Source organism: Schistocerca nitens, chromosome 7, assembly GCF_023898315.1.
Source record: "Schistocerca nitens isolate TAMUIC-IGC-003100 chromosome 7, iqSchNite1.1, whole genome shotgun sequence".
Lineage (NCBI taxonomy): Eukaryota > Metazoa > Arthropoda > Insecta > Orthoptera > Acrididae > Schistocerca > Schistocerca nitens.
Genome location: NC_064620.1, coordinates 460,880,747 through 460,900,332, shown reverse-complemented (window position 1 = coordinate 460,900,332; position 19,586 = coordinate 460,880,747). Strand labels below are relative to the sequence as shown.

Here is a 19,586-nt window from a genome sequence, read left to right as displayed (position 1 = left end):
TTGCTCGAAATACACGTTTTTTCGGGGCTCATATCTTGGGTTCTGTCTATCGCACAGAAAAGGATCAAGTGTTTTGGATAGCGAATATTTGTATACATATCTGAAGAGCAAGCTTACATATTATACGGCACAGGCTCAAAATTTAAATATTACACACTTCTTCCAGCCCAGGGAAACTTAACAGGTAGGTGGGTTATTTTGAATTAGGCGTGGTCTAGGATGGACTTTTTAATCTTTTTTTTTTTTGAGTCATCAGTCTTCTGTCTGATCCGATGCGGTTCGCAACGAGTTCCTCTCCTGCGTCAATCTCTTCGTCTCTTAGTAGCACTTGCAACCTACGTCCTCAAATACATGCTGGATGTATTCCAATCTCTGTCTCGCTCTACAGTTTTTGCCCTCTACAGCTCCCTCTAGTACCATTGACGTTATTCCTAATGTCTTAACAGATGTCCTACCATCCTGTCTCTTCTACTTGTCACTGTTTTCAGTATATTCCCTTCCTCGCTGATTCTGCGGAGAATCTCCTCATTCCTTATCATTCCACCGAATTTTCAACATTCTTCTGTAGCACCACATCTCAAATGCTTCGATGCTTTTATTTCCTGGTTTTCTCGCAGTCCATGTTCCACTACCATAAAACACTGTGCTCCAAACGTACATTCTTGGAAATTTCTTGGTCAGATTAAGGCTTATGTCTGATACTAGTTTTTGCCAAGACTGGTCTGCTTTTGACGTCCTTCTTGCTCTGTCCGTAATGGGTTATTCCCCTTAGATAGCAGAATTCCTGAAGTTCGTCTGCTTCGTGATTTCCAATTTTCATATTAAGCTTCTCGCAATTCTCGTTTCTGCTAGTTCTCATTACTTTCATCTTTCTTCGGTTTACTCTCAATCCGTATTCTGTACTCATTAGACGGTTCATTCTGTTCAGCAGGTCTTGAACTAAAAGACCTGCTTCCCTTTCACTGACGATAGCAGTATCACCAGGGAATCTCATATTGATATCCTTTCAGCTCGAAGTTTAATTCCAGTCCTGAACCGTTCCTTTATTTCTGTCACTGCTTCTTCGACGTATAGACTGAACAGAAGGGGAGAGAGACTACATCCATGTCTTACGCCCTTTTTAATCCGTCCACGTCGTTCTTCGTCTTTCACTCTTACTGTTCCCTCTTATATCTTGAACATGTTGTGTATTACCCGTCATTCCCTATAGCTTACTCACGTTTTTCTCAGAATTTCGAACATCTTGCTCCATTCGACACTTTCGACCGCTTCTTCAATATCAACAAATCCTATGAACGTGTCTTGATTTTCTTCTTTGATCTTGCTACCATTATCAAGCGCAACGTCAGAATTGCTTCTCTTGCACCTTTATCTTTCCTAAAGACAAACTCAGTTTTCTTTTCCCTTCTCTGTATATTATTCTTGTCAGCAACTTGGATGAATGAGCTGTTAAACTGATTGTGTAATAATGCTCGCACTTCTCGGCTCCTGACATCTTCGGAATTCTGTGGATGATCTTTTTCCAAAAGTCAGATGGTATTTCGCCAGACTCATACACAGAACACACCAACATGAATAGTCGAGTAGTAGCCACTTCCCTCTATCATTTTAGAAATTCTTATGGAATGTTATTCGTCCCTACTGCCTTATTCGGTTTTAAATCTATCACGTCGTAAGACAAATCTTCCTAAACAGGACTTCAATGTGCTCTTACCACCTATCCGCTCTCTCCGCTGTTTTTATGAGTGAAATTCCCATTGCGCTTTTAACTGATTTTGGAATATCTGCCTGATCATGATGTAATCTAACTGAATTCTTCCCGTACCTCCCGGCGTTTTCAAAGTACACCACCCCCTCTTGTGATTCTGCAACAGAGTATTTTCTATTACTAGCTGAAATGTTTTGTAGAAATCAATTACTCCTTCTCCTCTCTAGTTTCTACTATCAAGCCTATATTTTCCCGTAACATTTTCTTCTACTCCTTCCCCTACATTCTAGTCTCCCAAGACTATCAGATCTTCAACATTTTCATTTACCTTTATGTACTGAATTACCTGCTCAATATCCTCATATACTTTCATCTTCGGCTTGCAACGTCGGCACGCATACCTGAACCACTGTTGTCGGTGTTGGTTTGCACTTGATTCTGATGAGAACAACGCTGTCACTGAAAAGTTTACACACTCTCTGCCCTACCTTCCTATTCGTAACAAATCCTACTCCCGTTATACCATTTTCTGTAGCTGTTGATATTACCCTATACTCATCCGACCAGAGATCCTTGTCTTCTTTACATTTCACTTCACTGATCCCCGCTATATCTGGATTGAACCTCAGCATTTCTCTTTTCAGATTTTGTAACTTCCCTACCACGTTCAAACTTCTGACATTCCACGCCCTGATACGTAGAACGTTATCCTTTCGTTGGTTATTCAACTTTTTTCTCATGCTCACCTCCCTCTTGGCAGGCTCCTCCGGGAGATTCGAATGGGGAACAATTCCGAAATCTCTTGCCAATGGAGAGATAACCAAAACACCTTTCCTATCACTAGCCACTTGTCCTGTGGATACGTTATGCGTCGTTAATGCAGTGGTTTCCATTGCCTTCTGCACCCTCATGCCGTTAATCATAGCTGATTCTTTTGCCTTTAGGAGCAATTTCCCACCCCTAGTGCAAGAAAGTACCGTGATCTCTGTCCGCTCCTCCACCATCTTGTCAAGCCGTTGCCTGACTGTTGCTGACTTCTTGCGCCGGAAATCTTCAGCCGTCATGCTGACGATTTTTATTCAAAGTTTAAACGGTGGTGGGGTTCGATCCCACAACCGAGGACGTTTTCATTATTAATCAAAGACGCTTCTAGGGTGGATCTTAGGCAGCTTGTAAAAGTACAAATTGTTTATGAGCGATTGCTGAGGAAAACCTGAAAAACCTTGACTTTGGGGTACGAAAAGTACCAATTGTGGGGAAGGCCACAGCTATAATTTCTATTCACGGTAGATTGTGGAAATTTTTATCACATATTCTCAAAGTAATATTCTTGGGGAACTTCAAAACTTTTTCGATTTCGTTATCCGTTACGGAGATCCAGAGGTTCAAAATTGCTGTTACTTTCGCACGTAAATATTTACGTGATATCCGGCCAGTGGCTTAAATGTATTTTTAACTAACGTAGTGAACTTGCGGTAAGAGTTCTGTGATCATCGTATGGGTTCTGAAGTCGTCAAACTATGTTTTTAATTAGAATGTTTTCACCAAAGAAACTGGGCACTTTGCGCCTATACAGTTATGCTCAAGGTGGTTCTGCATTGACAAACTATGGGGTAAAACATTCCTGAAAAGAACTTAACACGACTACCAAGAATGATCTAAAACTGAAAAGAATTCAAATTCAGTAAAATATTTCTAATAATTCTTTTAAGATTCCAATCAGAAGACAGACATTTTTATGAATTGTGGTCGATCAGCAAAATGTATCAAGAAAAATGAAAAGCTAACGATTTTGTGTTTAACTTATATTATTCACAGTTATTTGTTGTTTATATGTGTCGAAGTATACAAATAAACCGTCAAAACTTTACTGGCCTAGAGAAGTCGTTTTATATAACAACACATTCAGTTGTAGCAGGGGAAAAAAGGGAACCAGTAGAAATATACTCCTGTTGGAGCACAAAAAAGAGCGAATATATTCCACTTTAAAATCGCCCGACAGAACAAATGGAGAACCAAGAGCCTCAGTCCTGATTCCGCCTTCTTCACCAGAAATTTTGGCATGCGGACATATTCGCTCTCTTTTGTGCTGAAAGAGAGTTGCAGAGAGGCAGTTGTGGAGGAAGAGAGAGAAGATAATGCCAGTGGGACAGAAAGAGAGAGGAGAGAGTTATGCTGGGATAGAGAAATTGTCAGTGAAAGGGAAAGAGAGAGAGAGAGAGATGAAGGCAACAGCAGTGGGAGTCAAATAGGAGATACTGTTAGTCGGAGACAATGACAGGGGAAAAGAAAGACAAAAGGAGACAGTTGAGAGAGGCAGAGGCAGTGGGTTTTACTGAAATGGGAGAAAAAGGATACAGTGGGAGAGACACATGTATAGACAGTGGCAGTGAGAGGGAAATGGTGACTACGAAGGCTTACTTACAAAGAGAGACTGGGTAAAAGGATTTATAACGTTCTGTGTTAAGAAAGTGTGAATATGTTTGCTTGTCAATAATTTTTGGTGAAGAATGAGTAATGAGGACTGAGGCGGTCGATTTCTCACTTTCCTGTCAGGGTTGGTTTTGGTTTTAGGGCGCAATCCTGTCAGGGTCTTAAGAAGATTAAGACATTAGCTTTTTTTGTGCACCGACACGAGCATTTTCTCGCTGGTTATATAACGCGAAGTTTCAGAAAGTATATCTGACTTTCATAGATAAATGTTGTATGAGCTGGATAATTATTCACACGATTTCACCAACATGTGTTCATTTGTCACCTCTCACAGTTTTTCACCAAGTGAGGTCTTCCAGTGTGTTCGTCGGCATGTCTGGTGAAGCTAATTCAACAAGTCTTTCCGTACTTTTTGCAATCAGACGGTGAAGACACAAATACATCATTGTCTGTAAACTTCCAAAGAAAGAAGTCATCTCATATCGCGTTAATGAGGTAATGGCAAACAAGCTCAGAAAGCTGGTCCCTTCCAGATAATTTAGAGATGGGGTAAAGTCATATCGTGCGAAGTATCCAGTAAAGAAGGCCGTCGTCCTATCATCAAATAAAGCACCCTAGTCCAGCTTTCAACCGTAAGAGAGCCATAGCTGTTTATCGCGACAAGCAAAGCTTGAAGTCACATCAGCTTCAGAGGAATAGAGCGGCTTATAAACTTATGGTCGTAATATGACATAAGAAGCATCCAAGTTTATGGAGCCTCTTTCACACTGCAACATGTCGTCGGTCTTTCTTATCCTGAAATACTAAAAATCTGAGTGTTTCGCGCTCCGTTTCCCCGAATAGAAGTGAACATAGAATCTTACTTAATAAACTTCATCATGTCAAAACTTCACTTTCCGCTACTCATTTACCCATAAAAATCTAGTAAAACTTTCTTTTGTCTGTGCCTTGCAGCATTTTTTGCGTTGTAAGGAACAACTTACTTTCCCTTTTTTGATCAAATCTCTTTCTGCATCAGTCTATTCTGTTTCCTTTCATTGTGACACCCTTAGCGCTAATTTTGATCATAGTACTGATCTAGTATTTATTTTTTGCAGCTGCTGAATGGATCATATTCATTATTCAACATGTTACACGGAGTGCAGAAATAGCAGGCATCTGAAAAACAGTAGTAACAACTTTGCTACGTATTGCTACAAGAAAGTGAGTGCCGAAGCTGAAACGTACTAACGCCATCACATAATTGCTCAAAAATAGCTTCATTACGGTTTTAAAACACAGCCTCTAAACAGAGCAGTTCTTGCACTTTGAGCTGAAATTTGGTTAATTACAGTTGTTTTTGTACAATACTGAAACTTGCTATTTGTGTTGTTTATGTACTTAACAGTATCTATGATACAATCTAATATCATGTAGAGCAGTATACCCAACTAAAATTTGTACCAGTTAGTGGCTAAGACATTTATATAGCGCACAGAGATAAAATGTGCACTGAGATGAAATTTACAAGAAATTAGTGTTCCACCATACCACTCAGCTATTATATTAACTTTAAGACAATATCTGGTATGAAAATTTCTGTGCTAACTTGACGTGCTTTGCACAGCTGTCTGTCAACTTGTGGAAAGTTTGTGAAATGTGGTACTAAAACTGAGTCATAGTAAATAAAGAGGTTCATCAATATAATGTTCGTGCTATTTTACTAAACACCTCTAAATCAGCCTTGAGGTACATTTGGTTCATTCACTGCAAAAACAGTTGCTTTTGCTCCCTGGCTATGTATGGGTACCACTTCCTCAATATCTTGCAGCTGCTACCAACTGTGCTCTTGCGCTCATGTCCAGTAAACTATTTGCAGATATTTCAGGTCATTACTTCTTGTTATTATCCATATTTAGAAACGAATTATCTTAATGGTTATGATGGTTATAATTTATATTTGCATTTGTGAAGTGTTAGTACTCTTAGCAATCAGGACCACTGTATTTCAAAATCGAATACACAATGGAAATCTTCGTCAAAAATACTTTGTCCAACGATGAGCAGTCTGAAAGAAAAACTGACATATCAACAGGTGAAAATTATGAACTGTACGTAACTCTCGTTGTCCTGCAACTTCACGTAACCAGGCCACCATGGCTACCTTACTGCAGGCGCCCCTCAGTATTTATTTCTGGAAATTATGCTTCTTCATTTGAACAGAGACACTAATAAAAGAATATATGCTTGCCATGTGAACATGAGAAGCAAACACCTTTGTGTTAACATTTGTCTAATTAATTCTGTCCAGATATATCTTACTGGAATTCATTAAAGTTAATGAACATACTTTGATTCGCAGTTAAATAAAATGTTGTAAATGTCAAACGTTTGAACAGACGGAAAAAAGGAATGTATGTATGTACGTTGCACATCTCCTTCGAAACCACTGGATCGATTTCAACCAAATTTGCTACATGTATCAATTACTACCTATCTCCAGTTGCGTGAGTGTGGAGGAGGTGGGTGAAAAGGCGGCAACATTAAAACATGTTGCCTCTTCCAAGGAACGAAGAGCAAGGTAGACAGCTGTAGACAGCGGTACGTAGAAGGTAGCTCTGAAATGTTCACCTCCTCTTTACTTACGCTAAAGCAGTCTTCTGCCTACATTTTTACCTACTACTGCGTTTGATGAATGTGTCTGCTCCTGCCCGCAATACTGTGTTTTAAAATAAATCTAAATGTAGTAGAATCTTCATTTACGTGATCTACATGCTAACAATCCTAATCTATTGTTATATACGTATATTTATAAGAATCATTGTATGTCTGTATGCATGTATGACTGTATATATGTATGTTTCACATTGCCTCCTAAACCACTAGATTTCACGCAAACTTGGTGCACATATCAATTACTATCTAGAAATAAGCAATGCAGCCGTAAAACCCCTGAGCGTTGCGGTGGGGGTGTAGAAGGAGTGACATAGAAGCATAACTCAATGGCTTCCTGAGCAATTTCACCCAAATTTTTTATGTGCTTCACTTATTATTTGCGTGAAAATACTATGGTGGTAGTACACCTTTAGTAACTATAAGGCCGGGAGGGACGGAGATCAGAAGCCAACAAATGTGAAAATATCCTATTACGACCGATATTAGTATCGAATCCATAGTTTTCGTGGTCGCTGGGTTCGTTGATGAATGTACCAATGACGAATCACTACGAAGGTTGGGGAAAGGTGTGCAAATACAGTGACATATCTATGTACCACCAAAAGCAATTACTTAATGTTGTTGTTGTGGTTTTCAGTCCTGAGACTGGTTTGATGCAGCTCTCCATGCTATCCTATCCTGTGCAAGCTTCTTCATCTCCCAGTACTTACTGCAACCCACATCCTTCTGAATCTGCTTAGTGTCTTCATCTCTTGGTCTCCCTCTACGATTTTTACCCTCCACGCTGCTCTCCAATGCTAAATTTGTGCTCCCTTGATGCCTCAGAACATGTCCTACCAAACCGGTCCCTTCATCTAGTTAAGTTGTGCCACAAACTCCTCTTCTCCCATATTCTATTCAATACTTCATTATTAGTTATGTGATCTACCCATCTAATCTTCAGCATTCTTCTGTAGCACCACATTTCGAAACCTTCTATTCTCTTCTTGGTTGGTTCAAATGGCTCTGAGCACTATGGGACTCAACTGCTGAGGTCATTAGTCCCCTAGAACTTAGAACTAGTTAAACCTAACTAACCTAAGGACATCACAAACATCCATGCCCGAGGCAGGATTCGAACCTGCGACCGTAGCGGTCTTGCGGTTCCAGGCTGCAGCGCCTTTAACCGTATTCTCTTCTTGTCTAAACTATTTATCGTCCATGTTTCACTTACATACATGGCTACACTCCATACAAATACTTTCAGAAACGACTTCCTGACACTAAAATCTATACTCGATGTTAACAAATTTCTCTTCTTCAGAAACGCTTTCCTAGCCATTGCCAGTCTACATTTTATATCGTCTCTACTCCGACCATCATCAGTTACTTTGCTCCCCAAATAGCAAAACACCTTTACTACTTTAAGTGCCTCATTTCCTAATCTAATTCCCTCAGCATCACCCGACTTAATTCAACTACATTCCATTATCCTCGTTTAGCTTTTGTTGATGTTCATCTTATATCCTCCTTTCAAGACACTGTCCATTCCGTTCAACTGCTCTTCCAAGTTCTTTGCTGTCTCTGATAGAATTACAATGTCATCGGCGAACCTCAAAGTTTTTATTTCTTCTCCATGGATTTTAATACCTACTCCGAATTTTTCTTTTGTTTCTTTTACTGCTTGCTCAATATACAGATTGAATAACATCGGGGAGAGGCTACAACCCTGTCTCACTCCCTTCCCAACCACTGCTTCCCTTTCATGCCCCTCGACTCTTATAACTGCCATCTGGTTTCTGTACAAATTGTAAATAGCCTTTTGCTCCCTATATTTTACCCCTGCCGCCTTCAGAATTTGACAGAAACTATTCCAATCAATATTGTCAAAAGCTTTCTCTAAGTCTACAAATGCTAGAAACGTTGGTTTGCCTTTCATTAATCTTTCTTCTAAGGTACGTCGTAGGGTCAGTATTGCCTCACGTGTTCCAACAATTCTACGGAAATCAAACTGATCTTCCCCGAGGTCGGCTTCTATCAGTTTTTCCATTCCTCTTTAAAGAATTCGCGTTAGTATTTTACAGCTGTGCCTTATTAAATTGATAGTTCGATAATTTTCACATCTGTCAACACCTGCCTTCTTTGAGATTGGAATTATTATATTCTTCTTGAAGTCTGAGGGTGTTTCGCCTGTCTCATACATCTTGCTCACCAGGACTTGCTCAGGACTGGCTATCCCAAGGCCATCAGTAGTTCTAATGGAATGTTGTCTACTCCCGGGGCCTTGTTTCGACTCAGGTCTTTCAGTGCTCGGTCAAACTCTTCACGCAGTATCGTATCTCCCATTTCATCTTCATCTACATCCTCTTCCATTTCCATAATATTGTCCTCAAGTACATCGCCCTTGTATAGACCTTCTATATACTCCTTCCACCTTTCTGCTTTCCCTTCTTTACTTAGAACTGGGTTTCCATCTGAGCTCTTGATGTTCATGCAAGTGGTTCTCTTATTTCCAAAGGTCTCTTTAATTTTCCTGTAGGCAGTATCTATCTTACCCCTAGTGAGATAAGTCTCTACATCGTTACATTTGTCCTCTAGCCATCCCTGCTTAGCCATTTTGCACTTCCTGTCGATCTCATTTTTGAGACGTTTGTATTCCTTTTTGCCTGCTTCCTTTACTGCATTTTTATATTTTCTCCTTTCATCAATTAAATTCAATATTTCTTCTGTTACCCAAGGATTTCTACTAGCCCTCGTCTTTTTACCTACTTGATCCTCTGCTGCCTTCACTACTTCATCCCTCAAAGCTACCCATTCTTCTTCTACTGTACTTCAAAAATGGCTCTGAGCACTATGGGACTTAACATCTGTGGTCATCAGTCCCCTAGAACTTAGAACTACGTAAACCTAACTAACCTAAGGACATCACACATCCTTGCCCGAGACAGGATTCGAACCTGCGACTGTAGCGGTCACACGGTTCCAGACTGAAGCGCCTAGAACCGCACGGCCACACCGGCCAGCCTACTGTACTTCTTTCCCCCATTCCTGTCAATTGTTCCCTTATGCTCTCCCTGAAACTCTCTACAACCTCTGGTTCTTTCAGTTTATCCAGGTCCCATCTCCTTAAATTCCCACATTTTTGCAATTTCTTCAGTTTTAATCTACAGGTCATAACCAATAGATTGTGGTCAGAGTCCACATCTGCCCCTGGAAATGTCTTACAATTTAAAACCTTGTTCCTAAATCTCTGTCTTACCATTATATAATCTATCTGATACCTTCTAGTATCTCCAGGATTCTTCCATGTATACAACATTCTTTCATGATTCTTGAACCAAATGTTAGCTATGATTAAGTTATGCTCTGTGCAAAATTCTACCAGGCGGCTTCCTCTTTCATTTCTTAGCCCCAATCCATATTCACCTACTATGTTTCCTTCTCTCCCTTTTCCTACTCTCGAATTCCAGTCACCCATGACTATTAAATTTTCGTCTCCCTTCACTACCTGAATAATTTATTTCATCTCATCATACATTTCATCAATTTCTTCGTCATCTGCAGAGATAGTTGGCATATAAACTTGTACTACTGTAGTATGCGTAGGCTTCGTGTCTATCTTGGCCACAATAATGCGTTCACTATGCTGTTTGTAGTAGCTTACCCGCACTCCTATTTTTTTTTAATTCATTATTAAACCTACTCCTGCCTACCCCTATTTGATTTTGTGTTTATAACCCTGTATTCACCTGACGAAAAGTCTTGTTCCTCCTGCCAGCGAACTTCACTAATTCCCACTATATCTAACTTCAACCTATCCATTTCCATTTTCAAATATTTTAATCTACCTGCCCGGTTAAGGGATCTGACATTGCACGCTCCGATCCGTAGAACGCCAGTTTTCTTTTCCCTGATAACGACGTCCTCTTGAGTAGTCCCCGCTTGAAGATCCGAATGGGGGACTATTTTACCTCCGGAATATTTTACCCAAGAGGACGCCATCATCATTTAACCATACAGTAAAGCTGCATGCCCTCGGGAAAAATGACGGCCGTAGTTTCCCCTTGCTTTCAGCTGTTCGCAGTACCGGAACAACAAGGCCATTTTGGTTAGTGTTACAAGGCCAGATCAGTCAATCATCCAAACTGTTGCCCCTGCAACTACTGAAAAGGCTGCTGCCCCTCTTCAGGAACCACACGTTTGTCTGGCCTCTCAACAGATACCCCTCCGTTGTGGTTGCACCTACGGTACGGCTATCTGTATCGCAGAGGCACGCAAGCCTCCCCACCAACGGCAAGGTCCATGGTTCATGGGGGGGTCTTGTACATATTGCGCACATTTTCCTATGGTGTATACTTTTTTTCTCTGTATTTCACCTTGCAGCATTTCAAATATTGAATGCTTCTTCTACGTTCACAAATCTTATAAGAGTGACGTGATGTTGCTGCCAGTGTGAAACGTGATATCACAACTGATTCTCCAGCGTCTTTAATTTTCCTAAATCCAAATTAATCTACATTCAATAGATCCTAGGTTTATTTGTCAGTTCTTTTTTATATACATGAGGAGTCAAATCAAAGTGTTTGAACGATAGTTCTCGCATTGAGCTGCTGATATTCTGGCTTTTGTAGTATTCCTCAGCAAGTCGCACAATATGAACACTTATTTGGCCAATGGCGAGATTCAAGAACAAAAGTTCCATCAAGAAAAATGTGTTGCTATAAAACGCCAATGAGTTTTAGATTCACCCTTTTTCTTCCAAAAGGCGCCGCTTCTGCTCCGTCCCTGCGATGTCACAAACATTTTTACCACTCGTATGTTTCGGCATGCAATAACTAGCCTCACACAAGAGGTCCTCTGGAAGTAAAAACCGCACCCGAGACTGGTCACTTCTTCTTCTGCAAGCCGTGTTTCTTTAGGAAAGTGTAAGATTGTTACCCCCTAAAAGCATTCTGCAGAAAGCGTGAAAGCGATGGTTTCCCGTGGCGTCAGTTTGGCTGCAGGGCTGGACTCGGTCTAAACACACACTACCTAACACCTGCCTTGGCTGGATGATCGTGGAGACTTTGATGGAGTCAAAACCAGTGCCTGCTTGCCTGTGCTTATGCCAGAGGGCCACTTTTTTCGTTACATCAGTCACTGCCTTTCCTGTCCCAGATCCAGTGTGCTTCACACTCCTACCCATTCACAGGAAGCATATGAAATACAAGTAAAACCTGCATCAGGTTAAATGTATTTGATATGAAGTTAGCTAGAAGTCAGTACGTGCAGCCTCTGTAATCCAGTTCACTTTCATTGAGCATTATTACCGTATTCCGCTTTGTCATTATCCTGTAATTAGTGTGTTATTCTCATATTAAATGAAAAGACGGGTACAAAATGGTTCATAACTTCTCAATTAAACGCCAATGCTCAGCTAGCTACAAAGCAGCAACACTCGCCCAGAAATCCTGAACTGATATCCATTCCCACACATGGCAATGCACTTTCAGGTTCTCCATACGGCAAGAATTTCCATACTGCAAATAGAGCTCACTTGATCATGGTGCATCATCTTCTCCTGACTTGTAAAATCCACTACAAAAACACTATTTACGCTCCAGAGTGCACACAACTTATACACCCCATCAGAACTGCAGGCCGACTTTTCTACTTCATGAGCCCCCCAAAGGCATCCCAAAATTGTTTGTCATTTAGGCCTCCCAGCTAACCATCAGGGGCAGGACGTAGGTACTTTCATGGGCCATTTTCTGCTCCCATTTATAGTTCTTTTGTAAGGTTTTGCTTCCTGACCGGACTGGAAGAAATTTCTCTTCGGCGCCTGTTGGAAAACATTGGCCGTCATGGGGAAGTTACCTGCCCTTGAGACCAGCATAGTCGGCTCCAACTGCCACCCATTTAGAAGGACTAGGTAAAGACCAGCCCTTCATACTGATGGTGAAGAAAAACAGATTTTCCCAGAGGCTGAAGGATGGCAATAGTGAGTGTACAGGCACGACCAGAAATGAGACATTGAAGTTGAAGGTTCCATTTTGAAGTAAAATATTTTGCAACTGACCAACTGCCTCAATCTTCATGCCAGATGCTACCCCCCACCCTCTCTGATTATTTTATTTGAACTATTCACATTTTCAAATTTCTCATCTGATTCCTGGAGAATAATACTGCATCAAAAAATATGTCTCGAAATTGCCAAGAAATCTTGGAAAGTTAAGGCTGTGTTTAAAAAAGGATGCATATGAACTACTTGTCTCAGGGCTTGTGACATGATCAGCTATAGAAAAAAAATCGAGACTGTAAAAGGAACTCGTTCACAGACTGACCGTACTTGCTGTCACCAGCGAGCCCGACACATTTCGTCAGTCCACAGGTAGAAATAGTAAACCACAGGAGGCTGACAAAGGCAGGAGTGAAAAGGAAAACCCTCCACTAAGAAGAAACATAACAGAAAGACTATCTTTCCTGAAGGTATGGGAAATGACTGAAAGAAAAACGTTATCCCTATTCGCATCTGCGTTCACAACTGTAGTGCTAAAAGAAATACTGATAGTGGTAAGTAAACTCATTGGCTTTATATCAAGTAAATGACGACGTCACAACGGAGGAGCTCATTGTCGAAGATTAACAACTCCACTTTTCACTTTCTACAGTAGACAAAAAAATGGTTCAAATGGCTCTGAGCACTATGGGACTCAACTGCTGTGGTCATAAGTCCCCTAGAACTTAGAACTACTTAAACCTAACTAACCTAAGGACATCACACACATCCATGCCCGAGGCAGGATTCGAACCTGCGACCGTAGCGGTCGTGCGGTTCCAGACTGTAGCGCCTTTAACCGCTCGGCCACTTCGGCCGGCTACAGTAGACAACAAAAACTAATATACACGATGTACAGAAATAGTCTGTAAAGGTTGTAAATGTGTTGCACGTAGATTTTGTTGAGAAATAAGTGCTAAGGAAAAATTCGATACGTTGCGCCATTTCGGAGTTAATTATCATTGAAGCTAACCAATCAGGTCTTGCGTTCGCAAATTCTATTGGCCTCCCTGAGATGACTTCGCCAAACGTGTTTTTCGTTTGGTTTCCTAAAACCGACCAAGAGAGCGATACGAAAATTGCACCTTGGGCGGTAGTAAGTATCGAATCCAAGCCAAAGGACGAACAGTCTCTTGCCCAGTAATCTACGCTGTTGGAACAACTGACACTAAATGTATCTGGCAGGCTGCTTGAATTTGCGCTAGTAACGGCCTGATTGTCTAAATTCAATAGACTACTAATTAACTCTGGAACGGCGCGAAGTGTCGAATTTCTTTCATAACAATTCTTTCACAGCACAACCTACCCTGTAACACCCTCGCAAGCTTTTCAGACTTTTTCCGACCACCCTGCATAGAGATGTATATGGTGTAAAGTACACTTCTTTCAGGTGATTCTTATGCTCCCTTAAAAGAAATTTCGGTTTATCTCCTTATACGGCGAGGATGAAAAACCTGAAATTTGTGAATAAATTTAGGAGTTGTCTGATTTTGTTGCTGTTATGGTTCTTAAATCAGTTGCATTATACAGTGCTTTTCAAATTTTTGGACAAATGCATACCAAATTATGTTTTCGTCTGAGCTGCAATTTCTTGGAAGGTGCAGACTGATGTGGTAAGCACTGATATAAACAAATTATAGTTATCATACTGAAACACATTATATACTTTATTGTTATTATTGTTAAACTCCTAGATTTAGGTGGTACGTTAAAGCTATGGGTGTAAGAATGCTATATTTAGGGGCTGGGGAAGGCAGGGCAGGTGGGGAAAGGCAGTACCATTCTGTACAATCCACAGACCAACTGGAATACTCATTTGGTTCTCTCTTACCCCAGTGATTTTTAAAATTTCGAAGAAACTTTAGATCTGCTTTCTGCCTTATTTGATCGCAAGAAATCGAAAGCTCTTATGTTGTCCAAATCGGCTCCAGTTTCTTCTTCTGTCATGGCGTTATTTTGTTTTTCCCCCTCGTAGTGACCTTTGATGTACGTTTTCGACTTACGTTCGACCAGCGCTTAACAAAGGAATTTTTTTTATACTCTCCACATTATAGTGTTATGTTGCTCTGTTTACAAATCAATTAAGTGTTTTAGACGTCCCTTAGAGAAACTCAAAGAACAATGAAAAATTGTGTACAAAGATTAGTTTACAATGCTAATATTTGTTGGGTTGTAATTTCCGGTGTAATTAGAGGTGCTGATTTTTCTGGAAATAGTTGTGATCGGCGTTCTGCCTCTTCAGTGTGCGGTCTTACAGTCTCTGTAAATTAATCGTGGCCTGCGAAAACGAATCTTGCGTTATTTACGCAGTACCTGGATTCAGAGATCGCACGTACTTTTTCGTCTCACCTTCCTCCATCTTATATCTGCCAGAAATCCTTTTCTCGTATCGGGTGCATAAAGAAATTAATTGAATAACTTTTGTGTTAATAAAGACAAGTATATTTTTCCTTTCAAAGAGGATATTTTGTTAATGTGGCTGGTTCGCTCAACATGTTCAAGCATCGATTCGTATAGAAGAAGCTAATTTAAAAAAATTGAATGTATCCCACTCTTCGACTTTTATTTGTGACTTCAAAGGTATTATGATTTTTAGCTCCTATTACTATGTACAGTCTACTGGAAGTAGTTACAAAATAATAAAGTTTACTTTTTAAAAAAGAAAAAAAAAATGTTCTTTCTTGTCTCATACTTCTTAGGTACATTACAACGCAGACGCCTTTGCTTTTAATTTTATTCAAAAATTTTTCATTCTTTTGTATTCTTACTATTTCCTTCCAACGACCATTTCCATTTTCAATTTTTCACTTTTTCCCCCACAGCCATCCCACTTTAGCTTCGCTGCACTTCCAGTTGATTTCATTCGCAAGTAACTTATATTGCTGTATTCCCCGTTGTTCCTGAACATTTATGTACTTCTATCTTCCTTCAGTTAATTTACGTGATTGTTTTGTTAATTTGGGGTTCTACACAGTTACATTCTTAGTACATACCCATCTCCGACTGTCCAGTTTCTGTGATACCTACTACAGTGTTCGTTATCGCGGTATCTGCAGTCTCAGAGAACTTCACGTGCACATCATTATTCAGTACTTCAGTATTACACTTCCTTACACGCTGACTGTTTAAACCTCAGTCCACTCTTCATCATTACTAAATTGGGATATCTCCTCCTATAATCCACTATCTGACTTCTGAATCTCTTGTCAGATCATGACGTAAAACGTTTCCAAATATACTTCCTCCTCTTGTGGTTCTTGAATATCGCCTTTTTTTTGTTAATTCTTCGGAATGGTTTGATGCAGGCAGCCACGAATTCCTCTTCGATGTCAGCCTCTTCCTGTTAGAGTAGCATTTGTACCCAAGGCCCTAAATTATTTGCTGGATAATTTCCAATTTTCTTCTTCGTCTACAGTTTTAATATTCTACAGCTCCATCAAGTATCATGGAAGTTATTCCTTGAACTCTTAACACATGTTCTATCATCATGTAGCGTCCTCTTGTCAACGTTTACGATATGTTCCTGTGCTCGGGCAATTCTTTGGAGAACCTCCCACTTCTTGCCTTATCAGTCCACTCCATTTTCAGCATCCTACAGCACCAGAGCTCAGTCACTTCGATAGCTTATTTTTTTTATTTCCCCACAAGTCCATGTTTACTTCCATCCACAAAGGACCCCAAAGATTATCAGAAATTTACTCCAAAAGTGAGATCGCTACTTGATACTATTAGACTTTTTTGGCCATGAATCCCATTACTAGTTCATATCTATTGCAGAACTCAAGGAAACTTTCTCCTTCCTCATTGCTACTTGGACAACGCCAGGACATATCGATAATGGAATTCAGGAGTGGATACCATCAGTTACAAGTGGCCCCAGAGGGTAGAGCAAAACTACATTATTAGATTTTGGTTTCCCTTTACGCACATTAGTCAGAACAAATGACGCATATTCCTTTTTTGTCAGTATTGGAAATAATAGGAAACAAAACTAATTGTGATCTCTAACGTACACATAATAAAACAATATTGAAGAGGATACACACATTTTCACTTGATAAACACAAACAAAAAACTAGAAGAAGGCTTACAACAGGCTACACTGCAAACACTACAGTTTCTTCTCACTGTCACCTTGTACGACACATTGTTTATGAACTAATTCGGCCTCCTTGTAACTGGAGGCACTTCTGAATGTTTTTAGGTATACTACTAAGTAAATTGTCCAGGTAAGCCCCTGGGATCTACATCTGCATGGATACTCTGCAAATCACGGTTGGCAGAGGGTTCATCGAACCACCTTCACAATAATTCTATATTATTCTAACTTGGGGCAGCGCGCGGAAAAAACGAACACGTATATCTTTCCATGCGATCTCTGATTTCCTTTATTTTATTGATTGGCGACTCCATAGTGTCCTGTGCACTACGACCAGATAATGGGTATACTTGAAAGGAGAGACAGCATTGGTCGTATATTTTTGTTTATTATCGCAAAATCGATTTTCTGTCACTTAGTGACCATCTTCAGTGCTGTAATATATAACTTGACACCAGTGCTTACTAATTTAAGTTATACACTCCTGGAAATGGAAAAAAGAACACATTGACACCGGTGTGTCAGACTCACCATACTTGCTCCGGACACTGCGAGAGGGCTGTACAAGCAATGATCACACGCACGGCACAGCGGACACACCAGGAACCGCGGTGTTGGCCGTCGAATGGCGCTAGCTGCGCAGCATTTGTGCACCGCCGCCGTCAGTGTCAGCCAGTTTGCCGTGGCATACGGAGCTCCATCGCAGTCTTTAACACTGGTAGCATGCCGCGACAGCGTGGACGTGAACCGTATATGCAGTTGACGGACTTTGAGCGAGGGCGTATAGTGGGCATGCGGGAGGCCGGGTGGACGTACCGCCGAATTGCTCAACACGTGGGGCATGAGGTCTCCACAGTACATCGATGTTGTCGCCAGTGGTCGGCGGAAGGTGCACGTGCCCGTCGACCTGGGACCGGACCGCAGCGAAGCACGGATGCATGCCAAGACCGTAGGATCCTACGCAGTGCCGTAGGGGACCGCACCGCCACTTCCCAGCAAATTAGGGATACTGTTGCTCCTGGGGTATCGGCGAGGACCATTCGCAACCGTCTCCATGAAGCTGGGCTACGGTCCCGCACACCGTTAGGCCGTCTTCCGCTCACGCCCCAACATCGTGCAGCCCGCCTCCAGTGGTGTCGCGACAGGCGTGAATGGAGGGACGAATGGAGACGTGTCGTCTTCAGCGATGAGAGTCGCTTCTGCCTTGGTGCCAATGATGGTCGTATGCGTGTTTGGCGCCGTGCAGGTGAGCGCCACAATCAGGACTGCATACGACCGAGGCACACAGGGCCAACACCCGGCATCATGGTGTGGGGAGCGATCTCCTACACTGGCCGTACACCACTGGTGATCGTCGAGGGGACACTGAATAGTGCACGGTACATCCAAACCGTCATCGAACCCATCGTTCTACCATTCCTAGACCGGCAAGGGAACTTGCTGTTCCAACAGGACAATGCACGTCCGCATGTATCCCGTGCCACCCAACGTGCTCTAGAAGGTTTTTAAGTCAACTACCCTGGCCAGCACGATCTCCCGATCTGTCCCCCATTGAGCATGTTTGGGACTGGATGAAGCGTCGTCTCACGCGGTCTGCACGTCCAGCACGAACGCTGGTCCAACTGAGGCGCCAGGTGGAAATGGCATGGCAAGCCGTTCCACAGGACTACATCCAGCATCTCTACGATCGTCTCCATGGGAGAATAGCAGCCTGCATTGCTGCGAAAGGTGGATATACACTGTACTAGTGCCGACATTGTGCATGCTCTGTTGCCTGTGTCTATGTGCCTGTGGTTCTGTCAGTGTGATCATGTGATGTATCTGACCCCAGGAATGTGTCAATAAAGTTTCCCCTTCCTGGGACAATGAATTCACGGTGTTCTTATTTCAATTTCCAGGAGTGTATATTACAGCACTGAAGATGGTCACTAAGTGACAGAAAATCGATTTTGCGATAATAAACAAAAATATACGACCAATGCTGTCTCTCCTTTCAAGTATTCCTTTATTTTCTTAAGATGATCGTTTCTCCCTTTGTAGGACGTCGTCAACAAAATATTTTCGCATTCCGAGGAGAAAGTTGGTGGTTGAAATTTCGTTAGAAGATTCCGTCGCAACGAGAAAACCGTTTGTTTTAATGATGTCCACCCAAATCCTGTATCATGTCAGCGACACTCTCGCTATAATACAAAACGTGTTGCTCTTCTCAGAACTTTCTCGATGTACTCCGTTAATCCTATCTGGCAAGGATCCCAGGCCGCGCAGCAGTACTGCAAAAGAGGACGGACAAGCATAGTGTAGGCAGTTTCTGTTACATTTTCTAAGTGTTCTGCGAATAAAGAGCCTTTTCTATGTGTTCCTTCCAATTTAAGTTGTTTGTAATTGTAATACCTAGGTATTTATTTGAATTTACGGACATTAAGGTTCAAATGGTTCAAATGACACTGAGCACTATGGGACTTAACAGCACTGAGGTCATCAGTTCCCTAGGAAGTGGCTCCATTTGGTGAACATATTCGAGCGGGATTCGCACTGATGGATGGCAATGCAAGTAGCTATCGTCACAATCTTGTGAACACCTTCCTACTGGAGCATAGAATCAAATGGAGTGGCCACCATTTTCTCCAGGTCTGAGTTGCATAGAAGAAGCAAGAGCCATGCTAAAAACGAGCGTT

The 19,586-nt window shown here is 41.5% G+C and overlaps 1 protein-coding gene across 1 annotated transcript in view; it reads left to right on the top strand.

Annotated features, from left to right (window-relative positions):
• LOC126195818 (odorant receptor 43a-like) overlaps positions 1-5,340 on the top strand; it is a 43,772-nt gene extending 38,432 nt beyond the window's left edge. The window contains exon 5 of the mRNA XM_049934457.1: positions 5,239-5,340. Coding sequence (XP_049790414.1) covers positions 5,239-5,292 — 54 coding nt within the window. The 3' untranslated portion in view covers positions 5,293-5,340. The remainder of the gene's footprint in view (positions 1-5,238) is intronic.
• The last annotated feature ends 14,246 nt before the right edge of the window (positions 5,341-19,586 follow it).